General features: G+C 39.2%; 2 protein-coding genes across 2 annotated transcripts; both read right to left on the bottom strand.

Annotated features, from left to right (window-relative positions):
* Positions 1-6,578: 6,578 nt before the first annotated feature.
* On the bottom strand, positions 6,579-10,440 carry LOC118794121 (keratin, type I cytoskeletal 13-like). Its single transcript, XM_036552284.1, has 7 exons — positions 10,221-10,440; positions 9,880-10,151; positions 9,095-9,177; positions 8,304-8,460; positions 7,582-7,743; positions 7,218-7,343; positions 6,579-6,803 (listed from the first exon to the last, which is right to left on the bottom strand). Exons 1-7 carry the CDS (start codon positions 10,438-10,440, stop codon positions 6,579-6,581), a joined length of 1,245 nt encoding a protein of 414 aa, XP_036408177.1.
* Positions 10,441-16,408: 5,968 nt separating this feature from the next.
* On the bottom strand, positions 16,409-18,943 carry LOC118793987 (serine/threonine-protein kinase/endoribonuclease IRE1-like). The gene is made up of 4 exons (XM_036552116.1): positions 18,704-18,943; positions 18,299-18,462; positions 17,160-17,380; positions 16,409-16,821 (listed from the first exon to the last, which is right to left on the bottom strand). Exons 1-4 carry the CDS (start codon positions 18,792-18,794, stop codon positions 16,662-16,664), a joined length of 636 nt encoding a protein of 211 aa, XP_036408009.1. The 5' UTR covers positions 18,795-18,943; the 3' UTR covers positions 16,409-16,661.
* Between the last annotated feature and the right edge of the window lie 1,214 nt (positions 18,944-20,157).

The raw sequence follows: 20,157 nt of genomic DNA, 5'->3' as shown, positions 1-20,157 counted from the left end.
TAAGATTTATGGAATAAGCACAGTAAACAAAAATATTGTGTATAGTTTGGCTTGGAGGGGGTGGAGAGGTTGTGTCATTATCCTTAGGGAAGTTTAAGAGATAGCAAAGAGTAGAGGGAAGAGAGGGTGACTCAGAGTACTACTGTCAGGGTCTTGACTTTGCCATTTTGTCCTCTAAGTCTGAGCAACACTGTAGAGCACCGGGAAGATTCCAAAGACACTGTACTATTAGCAGACACACAGTGTAGGAACACAGCACAATCCAGTTGCATCTAACTAACTGAATTTAGTTTCTCTGAGTGTGTTTCTCTTAGAATGATTATAATATTTACATTGCTAAGGATCATATTGCAATGACCAAAATAAGCATGGAGTACCGCGCTCTAACTTCTTTTCTAACTCCACCTTGTTATATGACTTTCATAATAATTTCATAAAAGTGTAGGTTTGGATGAAGGTTAGTTTTTAAGATTTATTTTTGAGTTTGGTCTGAGACTGCCCATTACATTGCTCATTAAACTGAGAATATTTACCAAACAAAAATTATTACAAAACCTAAAGAAGACAAAACTGGCAATTTAAAATTCCTAGGAACTGAGTCTCATGACTCTTTCAATGTGACAGTCCTATCTTTACACATATCTGCATTGAAACATCTTGATTGCTTACCAGGGTACATCATTATTCAGCTGTCTTACCACTCACATTGCATTCAAATAGTTCAATGAATCAGTTTAGGAGATTAAATCAATGAACTCAATGCAAAACGAAAGTTAAAAGGTCTGACGGCTCTCGAAATCTACTAAATAAATAAACATTCTACACATATTTATTCAAATAAGAATATGCATAATGTCATTTCTACATTCCACTTCTATAGACAAGTGTAGAAATATTACGTGCATGCAGTGTATGGTATAAAATCAAATACAGTAAGGCAGAGAGTTCTACTGCTGGGCTCTCATGAAATATCCTCATGTCAAACCTGGTAACCCTTCATCTGTGTTGGTGAGTTTATGTGAAACCTGTCCAGGCAAGTCAGCCAGCCTGTGCCGGGGTTAGGTGTAGGGTTAGTACTGTATGGGTGGTTAGAGGTAAGGCTGTCATGAGAAAACACGCATCGCGATTCCATCAACCAAAACGTTGTTGTAGAGTTAACATAATGCAATAAGGGCCATTCCACAAAGTATAACCAAAGCACAAAGAAATGTCTGACTCATAAATTATTTGTTTTAATAGATAGATTTAAATAATTCATATTGTTTGCACCATTTGTTTGTCAGGTCAAATGCACTAATACATGGGTTTGATTGTCACAAAGCAGCCCAGATTGTGCTTTGCTGAGTGTATATTTGGTGCCACCTAGTGAAGCCTAAGCATGAGAATTTAGCTGGCAGAGAGGCATGATTCCAGTACTGCATTCTGGAGGAAGGCTAAAGCTGCAGCGACTACAAATGATATCATTATTATCAATGTATTTATGATGGTAAATAATGATGATTATAATAATTATTATTGTTTTGTTATTAATAATGATCATAATCACTATACCACTTCATTATCATAGTGACTATTTGCAGTAATACTACTGCTACTACTACTAATAATAATAATATCAATGTTGTTTAAATATTACATAATCATTAAAAATCATATTCACATTCACTTATATGTTTGTATTTGTAATTGTAATCATGCTTCTATTGAAGTTAATGTTTTAAATGTTGCTTTACATCATTAGATTAGGAAAGTTATTTTCAGTGGTCTGATTTCTTTCATACAAACTGATCATCCACACAACATTCAGGTCCCTTTCAATGTATCATTTTTTTTCTTTTCTTTTCTTTTTCTGTTTTCATGGTACAGCCATATGTTCAAATGTCATTACAGTTATACAACTATGCTGAGATAGTTTGCATGTCTTCCCATGTCGTTGAGTGTCCTCTCTTTGATATCTAATTCAGGAGCTGTAGACTTCTATCTGTTAAGGTTAACACACTACTGAAACTACAAGACAGAACATCTTCCACACCTTTCTTGTGAAACTATAAAATTTCATTGTAAACATGGTCATGGAGACTGGGGAGCAGGGTTGTTCAGAGAAAAGAGATAATGCAAAGAACTTTGGGGAAAGTTCATTCAGAAATTGTTAGTATCTCCTACAGTGTCAGTTTATCCACAAACTTTAAAGATTAGCTAAAGATAACAGTGGTTGTTTTATTTATCTTACTTGTACATACTTTTGTTAATTTCAGTGATCAGTGGCCTCTTAAATTAACAGATAAAATGTGTCATTCAAAGTTAAGGACAAGGCGCAGAGAGATTAGATTGAGTTGAAGCCTGACTGAGCCTTATTTTGCAAAATAACTGAGGTGTAACAAGTCCTTGTATAAGGACACATACTTCACTACACTTCCTTAAAACTACAGGGGCTTTGTGAAGAAAAAGTATGTGGGGAACCACTGAATGTCCAACACTTTGGACATGAAAGCAGCCACGTCCCCCATGTGAAGAGGTAGAATTAAGGTGGTAGTGTGGGACAAGGTGGGTTGTGCATCTTCTATGGACAAGCTTCTCAAGCTGAGCTGAGAATCCAGACAACAGAAATGGGTGAATTTCCATAAAATAACTCACTTTTCAGGGGACATTGATATAAATCATTGATGAATGGGTCACCATGTAATGCCAGTTTTATTGCTGTCAATTTGATGCATGCAACCAATGTACACATTTAAATTAGATGAGTCAATAACTTCTCTGCTGGGGTCACAGAAAATTTTTGCTTTGTTGAAGTAGTCCATAACATTTAAATACTACTGAAGTAAAAGATGGACTAAAGGAAAGCTCCTCAATCATTCTACTATATGAAATGTTTGCATGTCCTCTGTTGAGAGATCCTCTTGTGAAACTTTGAACTGCTGTTAAAGTCGATCAATATTGAATAAATCTAAACATCACAAAGTGCAAAGAAATATAGAAGACTGAAAAAGACTTAATATAAGTCTTCAATCTTATTACCCATGATAGACTGTTGTCAGAAGTGAGCAGAATGTGTTCACAAGTTCAGCAAGTTTTAGTTTAACGTTCTAAACTGCTGAGCAAAGGATCAGTTTCTTCATTAAAGCGTTGGTGTTATTGGCATTGCTGAGAGCATGCTGACACTGTGCATATAGATGCCTATTCATTCGTTTTCTATTGTGTTTGTGTACTTTTTGATTCCATGAAATATAAGTGAGAGTTCACAAAAGGATACTGCCCTTTTAATACAGCTGGGTTCCGGTTCAGTTTTCTTTATACAGGATGAAATTAGAATAGTGGGGGAACTTACACTATGTATTTCAGGCATTACACAATGATGTTACATTTTCTATATTTAATTTGATTGCTGCGAATAAGGAGAAAACTAATCTAGACCTCACTTTGCTCATGTGATAGCTACTTATCACCTGTATGTTGATTAAAGCCAAACCAGGAATTCAGAAATATGTTTTCATAGGTCTCAGCGCAAAGAGAGGACTGCCAATGCTATGTTATGCCAATGTTGTGAATGCTTTAAGTTGCTTTATTATTATTTTATTATGCAGTAGCTACAGGTGCATGGAGCATCCTTTTTCTAATCATTTATTTAAAGCATTACCCATTTAGCCTGAATGAATAATTTCCTACAGCTTGCTTATGTAATATATCTAAGATTTGGTAGGATGAATGTTGTCCTCAGTTTTTACTATTTTATTTCAGTGTAATGAAAAGATAAATAAGAGAGAATTCTGAAATTATGTTATTGCAGGGAGCATGAAATTTGAGCATGAGTGCTCATCATTGACTAACAATATTGTATGTAGGCATATCACATTTTACAGTGGGTCTTCTATATTGCAGATGATGGAGCTACCTAAGTGACATTAACATATTATGGAAAAATTGTACTTGAAACTTGGTAATTGCTCTACTTAGACAATGGGATGGCCTTCAGTCCTTTAAGGTGGTTCACGGTAATCTTTTACAGATTCGCAGTCCTTCAGAAGATATAGATCTAAAGCTATGTGTTTTAGCATAATTGTTCACATACATAATTTTTAAAAACATTGATTGAAGCTCCCAAAGTGTTATTTTGTCTACTCTTATGCTGTTATGATCAAGACAAGACATGATGTTTTTGACATTGTTCTTTAATGTACGGTATGTATGTGGTGGTCATCCCACTATTAACTACGACATTATTTATTTATGAAAGAAGTATATTATGTGAGTGCTACATGGCCACTCACTATTTGATGACACAGTGGGAAAAGCCATGTTCTGAAGCCAGGCTGTGGAGGGCATTTGTGGGGTGAGAGCTGAGGAGACCTTTTGTAGTTCCTAAATGGCCACTCTTATCCACACAGAAAGGGGAATAAGCCACATACCATATTGGTGTCAGCTATATGGCTCACTGACTAGCATGAAATAGTAAAGTCAAATTCGTGCAGTACTGTAAAACTTCTATAGCTTTGTGGGGGAAAAAAAAGTTTATAGCATTATGAATGACATCTCAGTATCTCAGGAGGGAAATTATGTCTGTGCTTCGTTAGCGGGTAACTGCAACAAAGTAGGCCTGATCAAAGGTTTTCTCAGCAAAGACCATTTGCATAAAAACATACAGAATGAAAACACAGAACCCTAGCTATTTAAGAGCTTTGGTCTCAGAAGCATTGTTTCCATTGAAACTGCACCAGCAAGTGGAATGAAACTGCAAATGACTCCTCTCTCTGAATCAGACTGGGATTTCCCTGCCTTGAAAAGGATAAATGCCTGGATTCCTCTATGGTTTGTTTTCCCCAAAGCTCCCCTTCCGCTTGGCCATAAATTTACTTTGGCGCTTACTATATGCTACTGACACATTAAAGGATGATTTGCTTTTTAACTACATCCTTTTAGAGTACTTTAGAGTGCTTACATTTAACACATGCATTAAGATGTTGTTTTGAAGAAGTAGTTGATAAGATGCTCATTTCATGAATTTCTCACAAAATTCTCATTTCATCATCAGGCAATTTTTGGCCTATTTTGTATACAACATTATATACTCTAGAATCATGCAGTTTAAATCACTGTAAGCTTATTACTTTGTTAACTTTCCATTCTTCGAGAAATCCATTTATCTATGGAAATGCATTCTTTGCAAATCCAGGAAACTGACTGAAGTTCTGAAATACTGTGCTTGCCTGACCGAATTTGGGAGGGATTACTTATTTGTATAGATATTATGTGGAAGGAGTCTGAATATATTAACTCTCATCTGAATGTATTAAGTGCAAAATCAATAGAAACAAAAGAGCTTCAGACACAGGTGGACTAGCTTCCATCAAAGCACCAGCACCCAGAAGAAGAATGTGGTTTGCAGTTATTCAAGGTGAGTAGTGATTCAGGCCAAAATGAACATAAGACTCAAAGGGAACATTTTCTGACTGAGCCACAGACTGTACAGCTGCTGTTCACCACTGTTTAATTTGAGAAAATCTGTGTGGTACTGAAAGATCTCAGGCTGGGTGTCTCCTCGCAGTCCTCTGGGAGTGAAGGAGGTGAGTTAGCTCTGGATCTCTGAGGAAGAAGAGCTCACCACCTTCCCATCCACCAGCTCCTGCACCACTGTCACCACCCTCTTCGAATGTGTTGAGCTTCCTCCTGAAAGAGCAGTTTCATGTCACGGCAGTAAATCTTTTTTTTTCCTCGCTCTCTTTGTCGTCCTTTATAAATAAACACTCTTTTAAAAAATGTAATATTTCCATGGAAACCCTGCCAGCTTTATGTCAACGAGTACATTATTTTCATGGAATATTTGAATAATAAAAAAAATAGGCCAATAAATTACTTTAATGTAATTAAATGTAAAATGTGCTTATTTTCGTCATTCATCCCTGTTGATGTGGGATTAGGCAGTAGTGTCATTTGATTAAAAAAAAACAGGTCAAAACCTCAGTCTGGTTTTCAACTTACCCGAGCTTTCAATGACAACAGAGCCTTTGGAGGAGACCCTACAACAGTGAGAAGTCCTTAGTCTTCATTTCCATGGCAACATTATTTTCACAATCTCTGTCTAATTTCTTAATTGTGATGTTATAATAGAGTGTATTTGAATGCTTTATTATTTGTTTTAAAATGATGACTGCTAGAGACTTGTGACTCATGAGCTGCAGTTACAAAGCGCTTACAGCCTTTGAGACGCATCCAGCATGAGACCTTAAGGACAGCACGCATTGTGCCAGGTTTGCAAAGGACCAGACTGATACGTCAGTTCAGACACTATTCAACGGGGCATTCATTTTGAAAAACAAAGTGTATGCCCGCCTATCGAGACATTTTATTGGCTGTCTAGCCAGTGCAAAAAAAGCTGCAAATGGCTTACTCAAACTCCGGTGGCCATTCAGCTAATTACACAAGCATGAGACAGTGCCTACACAGAGAGAAAGAGCAGCTTGGTGGGAAAAAAGGATGTGATGTAGGGACCGAGTCTGCTAATGTTAGATAACGCATTAGCGTGCGGACGGGCTGAGCATATTCCGCCGAGGAGGATCAGAGTCCAGTCAATGACGTCCTCCTTACCCTGCGTCGCTGCCCTCCAGCAGCCTGCGGTACTCTGCGATCTCCATCTCCAGCCGGGTTTTGATGTCCAGCAGGGCCTGGTACTCCTGGGCGCTGCGTTCGGTGTCTGCCCTCAGCTGGGTCAGCTGGGCCTCCAGACCCATCACCGTGGCCTGCAGGCTCACCAGCATGGCGGAGTAGCGGGCCTCAGTGTCCGCCAGGTTGCCCTCTAAAGAGGCCTTCTGCAAACGCACGGGAACGTCCAGAGCATTAGAGCACGCCTTGGCTGGGTTTATCTCCATTCTCACTTTATAGTAAATAACCTACAACTAAAATACGGAGGGAAAGGTGTGTTTCGAAGATAAATAATAAATTAGATGAAATCTTTTTGTGAAATTACTTACAGTGCCAGCTAAAAGTTTGGACGCACCTGATTAAGATGATGGGAAACATGTATTCAAAACATTTTGATCTAAAGACTTATGCCTAAATGCTTTAAATGTGTTTCTTAGACAAAAATAAATATTCATTTCTTAGTGGGTATATTAACTGTGCATGGCTGATTATCATGGCATGCAAAGACTTCAGCATTTACGGCTGGATTCTCTTAGTGGCTATCTTATTGTAACTGTATATGGATCCTGTATGCTGACTACCATGGCATGCAGAGACTGCAGCTCTAGCTCCAGGTTGCGCAGGTTGGCCTGGCCGTCTTTGAGCTCAGCACTGCTGGTCTGCAGGCTCTCTGTGCTGGCCTGGACCTCCTGCTGCACCGCCTCTGCCTAAAGGACACAGAAGGGACCCCCGTGTGTGAAGATGCAGACATCACTCACATCATCACATTTTTTCATCACATTTGCTCATTGATCAAAGCTTCACATTTCCTTAGGGAATAATGTATGCAATAAGAAGCACAGATGCTAAGTTCAACACTTCACAATTTAAATAATACAGGTGTGGGTGTTTCGTGGCTTTTTAGAAATGCAGAAGTTAAATTATTATAATGGGCTGAGCCTTTACCTTACTCTTGAACCAGGCCTCTGCGTCTCTTCGGTTCTTGGCCACCAGGGCCTCGTACTGCTCCCTGATCTCGGCAATGACCGCATTGAGGTCCACAGCGGGGGCAGCATCCACCTCCACCTGCACCTGGCCAGTCAGCTGGGATCGGAAGGACAGTGACTCCTGGGGAAGGCAACAAAAAAAGACTGAGCGACCAGTGTGCATCCTGTTAAGCGTACTATTGACATGCACCTGGTGCACGGGTTTATATTTGCTCATCTGCATTCAACAGAGTGGAGGATGTACAGTAAGGTTCTTTTGGCCTGATATATGCCCGATGCTAATACTTGTTTCTGAGTACAACTGTGTGGTTCTTTTAACTGTGATATATTGCAGGGTAAAATGCTGCATGCATGTACATACACATTTACATACACATGTACATTTTTTTCATTTAGCAGACACTCTTACCCAGAGGAACGTCCAATGTGTAAATATAAACTGCATTTAACAAAACAGCATGATTTTTTGTAAATAAAAAAAAACAAGGGCATGTACATAGTTCAACAGAATATACTGCATGCAGCATAACATGGAAATGACTTGTGAGTTTTCCATGCGCAGAAACATGAATACAGTCAACTCTCTGCGGCGCTTTTCTGCTTATTAATAGACATGTCGTTTTGACAGAAGGAAAAGCTCCCCAGGCCGCAGCACACTGATGGACCGTGCCACTGATTGACCTCATCGTGGTTCTTCTTGAGGAAAACAATCTCTTCCTTCAGTCCCTCCAGCTGCAGCTCCAGGTCGCTCTTAGCCAGAGCAAGCTCGCTCATCATCCTCTTCAGCCCCGCGATGTCAGCCTCCACGGACTGCCGCAGCCCCAGTTCGTTCTCATACCTGCAGGCAAAATGACTTGTGCTGTTCGGTAGGCTGCTACAGTGTATCAATTCAAACAGACAGGAGCTCTAGATGTAGTTCTGCATAAAACCAAGCAAAAACCCCACTGATACCCCGCAGAAGGCATTCATAATAAACGCTCCCTTACAAAAGAAGAGGGTTATTCATGACATGTTAATTAATAAAATTGTATTTTAACATAAAATTTTATTATGTTAATTTTATACTCATTTCGGATATGACTGCTCATAATCCAAGCTGTTGTAATTATCCGTAGGCATGGCAGAGAGAACATTTATCAACAGTTGAAGGAGTGGGCTACAGCAGTGTGGAATAACAACACTGTGATGATCATCTGTACTCACTAGTACAAATAAAGTAAATATTTTGATTTAGCAGGACATCCCATCAACACATATTTAATGATCCTCAGAATATATGATTTCTTTTCTGAAAATGATTTCTCTAATTCTGGAAATACCCATAGTTACACACCAGTTACAAATCTGGTATTTTTCTTATAGAAATCAATATATAATCAATCAATGTATCAATTAATATATTTCCAAGATGTGAAATGCATGCATTAATTGCTAAATTGCGACAAATACAGAGTAGATGTCTGCTGACTCACTTGATTCTGAAGTCATCAGCTGCAAGCTTGGTGTTATCAACCTGCAGAGATAAATCCACTACCACAGTGGCTGCAGCCAGTATCTGTACAGGGAGGAATTTACAGTTTCACTGTAAGTTATTACTCAGTTAAGGAATTGGCTAATTCTCTACTACATTAATTCACATGGTTAGGCAAAATGGTAAGTTATTAACTGCATGCAATCATAAACTGTTCACACTACCTCACTCTGAAATTCAACAGGGTTTCCTCTGTGTGTATTTACCGGTAAATTAACGGTATAAATAACAAATGCATCACACTCATCTTCCAAAATGATGAGCTGGAGAGGTGTGTGACACTAATATTTCTAATTGCTCTACAAAGCCATGTATGTATGTTAGGTTACGTGTGATATGCAAAACTGAAAATAAAGGTAATTGTGAGCATTTTATATTACCATTGGCAAAGAATTGTTTTGGCATACCTTTGAAAGGCTAAAATGAGATGAATCTGCTGGTACTTAACCAACTGTAGTACATTAAACCTCACTTAGATATATGTGGAGTACAAACTCCCAATCCCTAAACCCTTAAAAAAATGTTTGGTGGTTGACAGAATAGTAATAAACAACACAATATGCATTGCTTCAGCTTGTCATTTTGCTTGAGTGAACAATGATTGAAGGATTCAGTGGATTTCTACAGCACTTTTGCCCTATTCATTTTAACAACACTTTACACTGATGACTTGCTTTATCCAGAGGTCTCCTACAGCATGCCGCTAGTCCCTTCAACACCCTGTACCTTGGTGCGCAGGTCATCGATGGTGATCTGGTGGGGACCCAGGTCACGGGTGCTGACTGTGGTGTGGCTGACACCCCACTCCCTGATCTGCGCCTCCAGTTTGGCGTTGGCCGCCTCCAGGGAGCGCACCCTCTCCAGGTACCTGGCCAGCCGGTCGTTCAGGCTCTGCATGGTCTGCTTCTCGTTGAAGAGGATGGCGTCGCCATCGCCAGCACCCCCTGCCTCCATGGAGAAGGCGCTGAAGCTCATACCACCACCACCACCACCCCCGCCTCCAAGTCCGGAGCCAAAGCCCGCCGCCATGTAGCTGGAGGCTCCCCTGGCACCGAAGCCCAAAGCGCCGGCACCGAAGCCCCCACCTCCAGCACCGAACCTGCCCCCAGCAGAGGAGGCAGCAGTGGATATACGGATGCCCTTGCCCCCGGCCCCTCCGTACACACTCCCAGCCCTCTGCCCTATCACCGACATGCCCACCCCAGCACGGGACGAGCTCAGGGAGGCTCCAGAGCTGATCACCCCTCCCCTGAGGGAGACGCTGCTGTGGGAGGAGAAGGAGCTCATGTCTTACAGAGGAGTCAGCGTGGTTCCTGAGGCACAGGTGCCGGTCGAGGTCCCCCCAGCTCCAGAGAATATATGTATATATACCCCCTCTCAGTGGGTGTGGACTATTAACCTGACCTAAAATGGTCCCATTCTCTTTAATCACCAAGTGGAATGTTCCAGAAGGAGTGTGCCTTGTGGCACTGCGTCGCTTTCCCCAAATTTCCCTCTGCATGGGCATGCAGTCCACAATCCCTGCACTATCAAACCTCTCCTGAAAAAGCATTTCACAGGTATTTACTGTCCCAGTTCAGGTCAGACACATGATTTCACACAACAGCAAAGATTCAGAGGACGGATACAGTTGAGTGTCCTGTTATGAATTCTAATGATTTATTTTTAGGGGGAGAGTATTTTGTTGTCATCCATGTTACCATTATGCTGTCATGTTGTCATTTTTCATTGAAGCTGTTGCAATTCATAATTATTCAGATTTATTAACTAACGTTTTAGCAATTTAAACATACAACATTTTTAATTGTAGTCTGCCAACATAACATCCACCATAGAGGAGAATTGAAGATACTATGACAACTGTGACCTAACAGCAGTATGAGTGTTATTGCTATATGATTTTTTATTTACTTGGCAGAGGACCTTACAAGGGCAATCGTCAAGGCAGATCAAACCATGTATCAATGCAGATACATCAAGTGCCTATTGAATGCATAAATCAATATGTAAGAACAGCCAGTAGCACAGTAAGAATCAAACTGCCAGTGCTAAATTATAGGAATATAATAGTAACTGTTGCAACTGTAATCGTTCACATTCATAACAATTCTCCTCATGTGCAACATAAAATTAACCTAATTTGGACACTAATCCTATTAAAAAGACAAAGAACCTTATATTATAGTTTCTCAGCATAGTAATAAACAATAATTTATAACAATATAACAATTTATAACATTAACTTGCACCTGACTAATACTAAAACAATAATCTGTTCATGATCAGCATTATGCTATATTAGATTTTGTTCAGGGTTTGAAGTGATTAGGTGCTGTTTGTCCTAGTAAGAGTTACATCAGCATTTTGTGGTGAATGAGCACAAGTGATGGGGAGAATGTTGATGTTGTGCTGTCATTGAATTTTCATCCTGGTGAAAATTATCAGAGAAAAGAAACAGGAAGGAGCCAACATACCCAGTTATAAGAGAATAGCACTTACATGCCGTTGCCAAGAAGGGGCCAGTTTTCATCCCAGCCAAACACAGACACTGCTCAATGGAAAACATTTGATTGAAATGATTGTTTGTAGGTCAGTACAGTTTTAGCAACAAATGCAATTTAGCATTCATGATTATTCAGTCTGGGTGCCTTTCTTTTCAGAGGAAGGTTCATTAGGAGGATAGCTGTAGTAAGAAATTGGAGCAAGGAAATAATGTCTTTAAGTTAACCATCTGCTCGGCAGTCTGGGACATGCTTTAATGAACTTGAAGATTCAGACACTCTCTTGAAAAAGACCTGAAGTTAGAGTTATTGCAGTGCATCCATGGCATTTGTAGCTCTTTCTCAGGCATTTATCTAATAAATTAATACATCAAATCACACACTTATGTGAGACCTATTGATAGTGTGCAATTGTCATAGTTCATTGTCATACTAAACAAATATCCATTTTACACAATTAATAACCTAAGCAGCACACTTTGCTGTGAAACATTTCAATTGGAACCTAACATAACCAACAAAAAATCCCAAACTTTCCTTGCAAGAGTCATCAAGGCCATGTTCAGCATATGGTTTACAATGCAACACTTGTGACATTACATGACTCCAAAACTTATGGCATAGCTTGCCTCGATAAAGTCTTTATGACTGAAAAGATTAATGGAAGAGATTTTTTTCCTTTAAACCAATGTCTTGCCCAGTGAAGGGTTCAGCCCCAAGGAGACTGTCAGTCTTTGTGAAGATAGATGATCGCAATGAAATCCCTGGAGACATGTTTTATATTACTTCAGTTAAGACTTTCATGCTGGAACATCTCAGCGCGTTACATAATTATTTTCATGTTCTAGAAACAGCCACAAGGTGGGGTAGAGTGGAGTGTAAATGTATGACAGATGGAAGCCACTCTGAGGGGTCAATACTAAATTGCCAACAGGATGTTTTTGGGAGGAGGCCAGAGAGGGAAGCACATGTCTGAACACCTGAAGATGGGACACCTGTTCCATTTCCTTCTAATTTTTTCCCATGTATTTATTTATTTTTTTCCCATTTCCATGCACAAATATTAAACATCAAATAACACAGTCTGCAATAATACGTGTCACAATGCATCTTCTCAACACCAATGAATTCTTATCTAGGAAAGTGCACAACACTAATTGCATGAACGTACATATAATGGTGTTAAACAGAAAGTAGGAGTTAAGTATAGACATGTAGCGACTGATAGAGTGAAAACCCAGTGACATTTCACAGAATCAAATGGAATTGACAAAGTCTAGGGAAAAAAATCAATTCACATCCAGTTCACAAGAGCTGATGTCTTTTGCACCTCTGACTCAGGATAAAAACCATCTCCGAGAAACTGTTCAAACATATGGTGGATGAACACTGAGTGAAACATTCCTCGGTGTTGTATAGTTGGAGTGTAATGATGAATGCCCTTGGCCCTGCCAGCAGTGACATGACCGCATGATTAAGAGAAGCTCATGATTCCCTGTTCTGATCATTTTATAATTCAGCTGCTTTGTATCACATTTGAGAGATAAACTCAAATTTTCAATTAGCTGTCAATCACTTGGATCTGTGGGCAAATGCTTTTTTCTAGCAGATGCATGTTTAGTATTATTAAATCTAATGCACCAGATTTTCATTATCATATCACAAGTAGCCATGTACCTGACAGTATTGCATTTCATCTTTATGTATGAGCTGGACTCGTTTCTGTGAGAAAATACGAAGAGCTTCCCTCACATACAAGAAGCTCACATACAAGAAATGTGATAATAGTTATACTTATAAAACCAGATTTATTACTTCAATTATGTGATAATTAAATTTGTGATCTTCCCTACCTGTGATGACTCTATGGTGCGAAGCACACCTGTCTGTAAAAATTATTGCTGATACTTATTTGATATTCTGCCAGGAGAAACAGAAGCTAATCTGTTCCTATGTGAGACAGGCTCTGACCCGTTTTCAGGTTTTCATTACATTTATATAGATATATATATAATATGTGTGTGTGTGTGTGTAATAATTATATATCATTGGCATACATTTTGGGAGACATTTTACAATAATGTTTGTGTAAATTTATAGTTGACAATTAGTAAATGTTTAACTGTATTAGTTTGCTTTGGACTCTCATATTGTAACATATAATATTTTTTGTGGGATACACAGCACCAATATGCTTGCCAGTATACAGTATAGATTAGCTACCATTGCAGCCCAGTATGGGTGTCTCAGCGCTGTAGCATGAACATACGCATGAACAACTACAGTTTACAGATATAGATTATGATATATTGTCACATAATATCATTTGTTTAGCAGACAGCTTTATACTAAGCCCACTAACAGTTACATACTCAGAAACATATTTCAAGTATACAGTGTGTGTTTCTTGCTGGAACCATTCAGGTAAAATAGGGGTGGGGCACAACGGAGGTGTTCCACCCAAGATTCAGCCCCTTTAAGTTTTACACACAACGCCACATCTTTTCCTAAATTATAGTCTACAGGTTCTTTGAAGTCACCTGTGTATGCTATTTACTTTAAGACCTCAATAAAGAAGTCCTTAGTAACTAAATATAATGCATTTGACAACTTAAGTTAAACAGGATTGATGGAATTTTTGCATCCTTAAATAAGGCAGAGGAATGATAAGTTTGCAAGAGCGACTTTAGCATAAAATTTCTCTTTTAAACACACCGCTTGGAACTTCTCATGGGATCCAGGGAGTGTACAGAGTACTGTTTATGCTCCTTACCTTGAGACAGCCACCAGATGGAAACTTAAGTTTCTCCTGGATCTCGGATCCATACTCCACATTACACAGCAGGTGGCGCTAGTACACTTGTTATCTGGGAGGCAAGTCACCAATAACCTGCTCTAACAGTCTCTTCTGCTGTTTTTAGCTAACAATATGCACATGATGCATGGCTTTACTCAAAAAGGATGAGCATATACTGTACAAAAAGGATGATCCTCCATGATTATTCCTGGTTTTTTATTTTTAAAATTCATGCATTCACAAGGTACATTTTATTTCCACATGTTTTCACATTCCACTGCTATTCACAGTTTATGACTTCTTTGGTTTAGCATTTTTATTCCACGGTCTTTAATGACATAAATTTTAAACAAAATACATAATTTTCATAAATTTAAAAAAAAAAAATTAAAATGTTTTTTTTTCATTTCATTTTTCAAGCATAATTACAGTACAGTTATACCAAATATTGCAATATATTTAAATGTCTGAGAATAAAAAATGTGTCTGCAGATATATATTAAACACGGCTTTTACAACATTATATGGCTTTCACAAGATTTATATATGAGAAGAAAAGGTAAAAAAAAATTAAAATATGAGATATTTAAAGAGACATAAATGTAATTATATAAAGAGACATAAATGTAATTTAGTGGGTATTAATTTCCTTACAATCAAAGCATGAAGGTTGATTCCAATGAAGGGATTCCATTTGGCCTTGGGCTGAGGCTGTTAACTCCCCTTTTGGGCATCATAAACTGGGAAAAGAAACAGGGAAGATGGAGTGGAGGGGGGATGCCATGGACAGCTCACACTGAAATGGAGTGGTGAGTGGAATTTTCATACCCATGCTTGGGACTGGGTGGTCTAGGTTTGGTTAATTGCATAGGGGTTGTCTAAAAATTCTCCTCCAAACCCTTCATTTAGAAATTCAGTGAAAACCGTATGTATTTGGCAAACCAACCAGAGCCAGCAGTTCTCAAACACAGCAGCTTGTCAAGCTGCACATGAAGAAGAAGGTAATCCAGGATGTTAGGTTCTGTTCTACACTACCAAGTCATGGATCTTCAGGAATGAAGTCATCACATTTAAATTGCTAATGTAGACCTAATCTTCAAAGAATGTCTTCAGTGTGGTTCTTGAGTTCCATCCTTTCTCCTTGTTGAACCTGAACATGCTGATGAACAGATCTGGAAACACTCCCAGTAGATCAACAGAGGCTGCATCTTCAGGGCTAAAAAAGTTGCAAAAAATAGGACAGCAATAAATTCAGAGGATATCAGGAACATGTCACACATACAATAAGCAAGAAAGGGGTGTGATATGACCATTTCTCAGACAAAGTTCAACAGAAACAGCTTTCTGACTCACTAGTGCACGTGTAGGTTGCGAATGAACCGGAGAAGTCCCATAGTGTTCTCAGGGTAGCCCTTCCCTTTCTTGTCCAGTTTTTTCACCAGCTCCGTATCCAGCTGTGAATCCCCCCCCCCCCCCCCCCCCCCCAAAAAAAAATGACTTCCTACATCACACTTTCAACAACAGCTGAAACCACTGAAATCATACAGATTAAAATGCTTAGGTTCCCCCAAAAAGCTCCTCTCACCTATAATGGAACACACCCATTAAGGAAGAAAGGAAGCACGAAGCTTTCCAGTGCAGACAGGATTTTTTAATGAAGGACATGCTGCCACATCACAGATTCACTGATCTTTACACAGATTCACAGAGTTCCTGCTTGGCTCATATTTGCTGAACTCACTATAAAGGATTATACAAAAAATGCATTACTTTATCAGCATTTAGCAGATGCTCTTATCTAAAGTAACTTACACCGGTTACAGTTTTTGCATGCTATCCATTTATATTTACTGGATGCAGCTAGATATTTACTGAGGCAACTCTGGGTTAAGTACCTTGCCTAAGTGTACAGCAGCAGTGCCCCGGTACTGCTGTTTAACACTATGCTACACTGCTGCCCCAGTATATATAATATATAACATAATATGCATATATGTCAATGCATTCTTCTTTAACCTCAGACCAGCAGGAGGGAAAAAATATCACACTTTGTATGAAACAACGACACATGAGTTAAGCCCCCAATTACATGTTGCATTCAACCAGAGATCAAGAGAGTGCAAGAGAGATTGTGTTAAAACAAGTGTGTATTTTTAAAAATTGTGCCAAATGGAGATGATACAAACAACAACATCATAATTATCTGTAAACTATGCTACGCAATGGGCTGTCTTTGTTACCTTGGATCTCCAATTGATGAATGCTCTCCCAGTGGTGTATAGATCCAGAGCCACAACAATGTCTTTGTCAGCTTTATCCCGCTGTGCCACTTCCTTCTCATTCCCCATCATTATCAAGTAATCCAACATCCTGAATAACAAACATCACCACATTGTGAGCTTTAACCTGCAGAGATGCTTGACCATTTTGAAATAAAAGTATAGGTCACACAGCCATCAGATAAGCTCATTGTCTGCTACGGAGGCCTTTTGAATTTATTTTTAAAAATGTCACACCAAGCAGCTTGCTTCAGAAAATTTTTGCTTCACCCTCAAAATTAGTATTATATTATGCTGAGTTTGTCAAAACATGTTCTGATGGTTTTGCACCAGAACTATTGTAATACAAGAAGAACAGTGCAGTACAGACACAACTGATGAAACTGTACATCTATACCCCTGTGTATGGGGTTTTTTAATGTGTCTCACTTTTTTTTGGTCCAGAAGTAAGGGTGATGAAGGGCCTGCTCTATGGTGGGTCTGTCCTTTGGCTCCCTCGTAATCATCCACTCTATGAGGTCCTTTGCAGCCTCATCTTGAACATGATCCAATGAGCACCTCCCGTCAAGAATATTGATTTCACAGCGAACACTGTTTCCAAAAGGGTGGTGCCCACCGGAGAGGGCGTAATACATTAGCATCCCAGCAACCTGAAATGAGAAAAGACTAGATAATATTGTGTGTATTATGCCATGCACATCCTATCTATATGACAGTAGTTATATTTATACATTTGTGAAGATTAGCAGCTTTTCTTGTTATGCCCATTATTGGTGCTTTGATACCCAAGAGGAATCTCAGGGTTAAGACTGCCCTTGAGTCCATTGCTTTGCAAATCTTGGTCTCATCTTGGAATCCTACCATTATTTGAATCAGACTCAGACAAATGATGAGCAGCTTCCCTTGTCATAAGCCAGATAGGCAGCACCATGTGTCACTGTTTTTATTTATTTTACATTTTTGCTGGTAAGGTAATTACCCCTCCCCTTCATTTATGTTGGATGGCCATATATCAGTTAATAATCAATGCCTAGTGCCTGAAACCTGCACTGCACACATGACAATAAATAGTCTAGTCCTTCCTCAAACAGAGGCTAAGAGCACTCTCATGCTGTAGTAGCAGTGGTGTCTGCTTCATGATTGCTGTCTTTGAACAAATCTGTCCCTTTTAAAAAGGATGTGTTTGTATGCTGTCATTGGCTGTTGAGTTTAAGTAGAGGAGAATCTATTTCTTTTAAATATGAGTGAATATGAGTGATGCCCACTTCCGGACAGGCACTGCACTAAACATGTGTTGTTTAAATGATTTTATGTAACGGGACCTTAATATAAAGGGTTACATATGATATGTAGATATATATGTAGATATATGTAGCAATATAGATGTGCCCTAACCCTAACCCTTTAGAGTACAATCATATTATTATCTTATAAAGAGAGGAAGGATGTATGCGTATTTGAAATTTGAAACTTACCTGAATTTGTTACTGAACCTTTTTCAGGCCCCAAGTAAAAAAAAAGCTAAAAAGCTAACCAGTAGATCTTGAACATGCTCTAGATTCACCAACCTGGATGTCAGAGCAGCGTTTGTATCCATGGCCGCTCTCTTCATCTATGGCTTCATAGGCCATCCAGTATTTTGTGCCTACGTTCCTCGTGTGAAGAGTGGTTTCCTCTCGACTTAGTCTCCGACTAATGCCAAAGTCTGCAAGTCTTGCTTTTCCAGTAACATCTGTTGGTATTCATTGTAAAAACACAAAAAGGTCTATCACAGATAAGCTTACCTAAGTCTCTGCTCTAATAAATGTCTACCTCTACATGATTGTCAAGCTATGATGAATTTATGTGCATGAAAAACGACTTGGCTTATTTTAATTTTGATAGCTGGAATGGTTTGATTTTCAAACCAAAGATATTTTTGATCAACAAATTCTACAGCAAAGCAATCAGTAAGGGTTTTATTTTCATCTTACCGATCAAGACATTCTGTGGTTTGATATCCCTGTGAAGAACTTTGGTTTCTTGATTGTGTAGAACCTTTAAACTTTCAAATATGTCACTCATGATTTGCCTCAAGACTGTTTCTCTTTTGTCTTGTGGTAGATGATCTTTGATATACTCTTCCAGTGTGTACTCGCAGAGCTGAAGGACAAGATAACCAAAATTTTCATCCTCTGCAAAATCCACGTAACGCACAATGCGTGGACTGTCGAGCTCAGGGAGACGTAAAAGCAGACATTCATTCTTGAGAGCTTCATAGTTTGACTTGAGCATCCTTTTGATAGCTACCTCTGTTCCGTCATCCTTCAAACCAAGATACACCTCAGTGCCATCATTTCCCTTTGCGATCAAGAAGTCCTTTTTGGCCACGAGATTTAGGTTTCCCAGTTTTGTTACCTGACGTGGGTCTATTTTTGCCAACTCCTGTAGCTGTGCCCGCCACCGAACAGAAATTCTGGTTTCATACCAATGATGGTGTAATGTTGATGGGTTACTAAAGGACCCTTCAGTTCCAAACAAAACAGGTTTAGTGTCCCCAACTTCTTCAACTGGAAGTCCAATTTTACCATCAAAGCTCCCTGTAATGGTAGTTTCCATTACAGGATCTAGGACATCACATTCCTCATCTTTGGAGAGTGTGTGATGTCTTGTTTTCTCTTTTTGGTTCTCCTTTTTCTCTCCAGTCAGTTTGCACTTTGATAATTCATCGTCAAGACTTTTGTTTGGGTGTTTAGGATCACATCGAATTTGTAATGAAGAGTGCAGCTTTTGCAACGCTGCTTTTAATTCATTATTATTCTGCATCTCTATTGCCTCAAGTATCTTCTCTGGCACTGAAGTCACTCCTAACTGAGTGATGAGATCAGGTACACATTCAAATTCATAAAGGTGTGCAAGTATGGCAAAGGCAGTGATGCCAACTTGGGAGGCGTGTTTGGGGTCAGTAAAAGGAACAACTCCTTTGCAAATATCATTCAGAAATGAATTACTCCAGTCGACTGAACCTCCAGGTGTCTTTTGAATGATCACTCTCAACAGCGCAAGAAAATTGTATTTATATGCTACATCAGGCGAGGTGTAACTGGCAGTGAGACAATGGAGGATTTTGGGAACAGCATCCAATGACACATCAAAAGGTATGTCTTTCATGATGCAAGCAACTGCATACGAAGCGGTTATGGACAGCCCTTGCAAAGCAAATGGAATTCTGGAGAGCCGACTTACTGCTTCCTGAACATACGTGTCCAGTTTCTGAGATTCCTTCAGCGTCCTAATGCACAATCGCTGATAATCATCATTTACCCATCTGGTCCCTTTAGTGTTGAAGCAGATTTCTACTAATGTCAAGTGCCACAGAGGGTGCTCCTCAAGCATTTTGTCACGGAATTGTTCAAAAATCTCCTTTGGTGACAGATACTTGACAGTA

This window comes from Megalops cyprinoides, chromosome 19 (assembly GCF_013368585.1).
Source record: "Megalops cyprinoides isolate fMegCyp1 chromosome 19, fMegCyp1.pri, whole genome shotgun sequence".
In the NCBI taxonomy this organism is placed as follows: domain Eukaryota; kingdom Metazoa; phylum Chordata; class Actinopteri; order Elopiformes; family Megalopidae; genus Megalops; species Megalops cyprinoides.
The sequence above is the reverse complement of the archived record's forward strand: the minus strand, read 5'-3'. Positions and strand labels throughout refer to the sequence as shown.

Coding starts and splice junctions, on each gene's coding strand:
- LOC118794121 (XM_036552284.1), bottom strand. CDS start 10,440: ATGAGCTCCTTCTCCTCCCACAGCAGCGTCTCCCTCAGGGGAGGGGTG. Junction 8,461..9,094: donor GCTGATGACTTCAGAATCAA/GTGAGTCAGCAG, acceptor TTTTGCCTGCAG/GTATGAGAACGAACTGGGGC. Junction 7,744..8,303: donor TCAAGAAGAACCACGATGAG/GTCAATCAGTGG, acceptor TGCCTTCCCCAG/GAGTCACTGTCCTTCCGATC.
- LOC118793987 (XM_036552116.1), bottom strand. CDS start 18,794: ATGAGTGACATATTTGAAAGTTTAAAGGTTCTACACAATCAAGAAACC. Junction 18,463..18,703: donor ACCACAGAATGTCTTGATCG/GTAAGATGAAAA, acceptor GAATACCAACAG/ATGTTACTGGAAAAGCAAGA. Junction 16,822..17,159: donor TACTTCTGGACCAAAAAAAA/GTGAGACACATT, acceptor TTTGTTATTCAG/GATGTTGGATTACTTGATAA.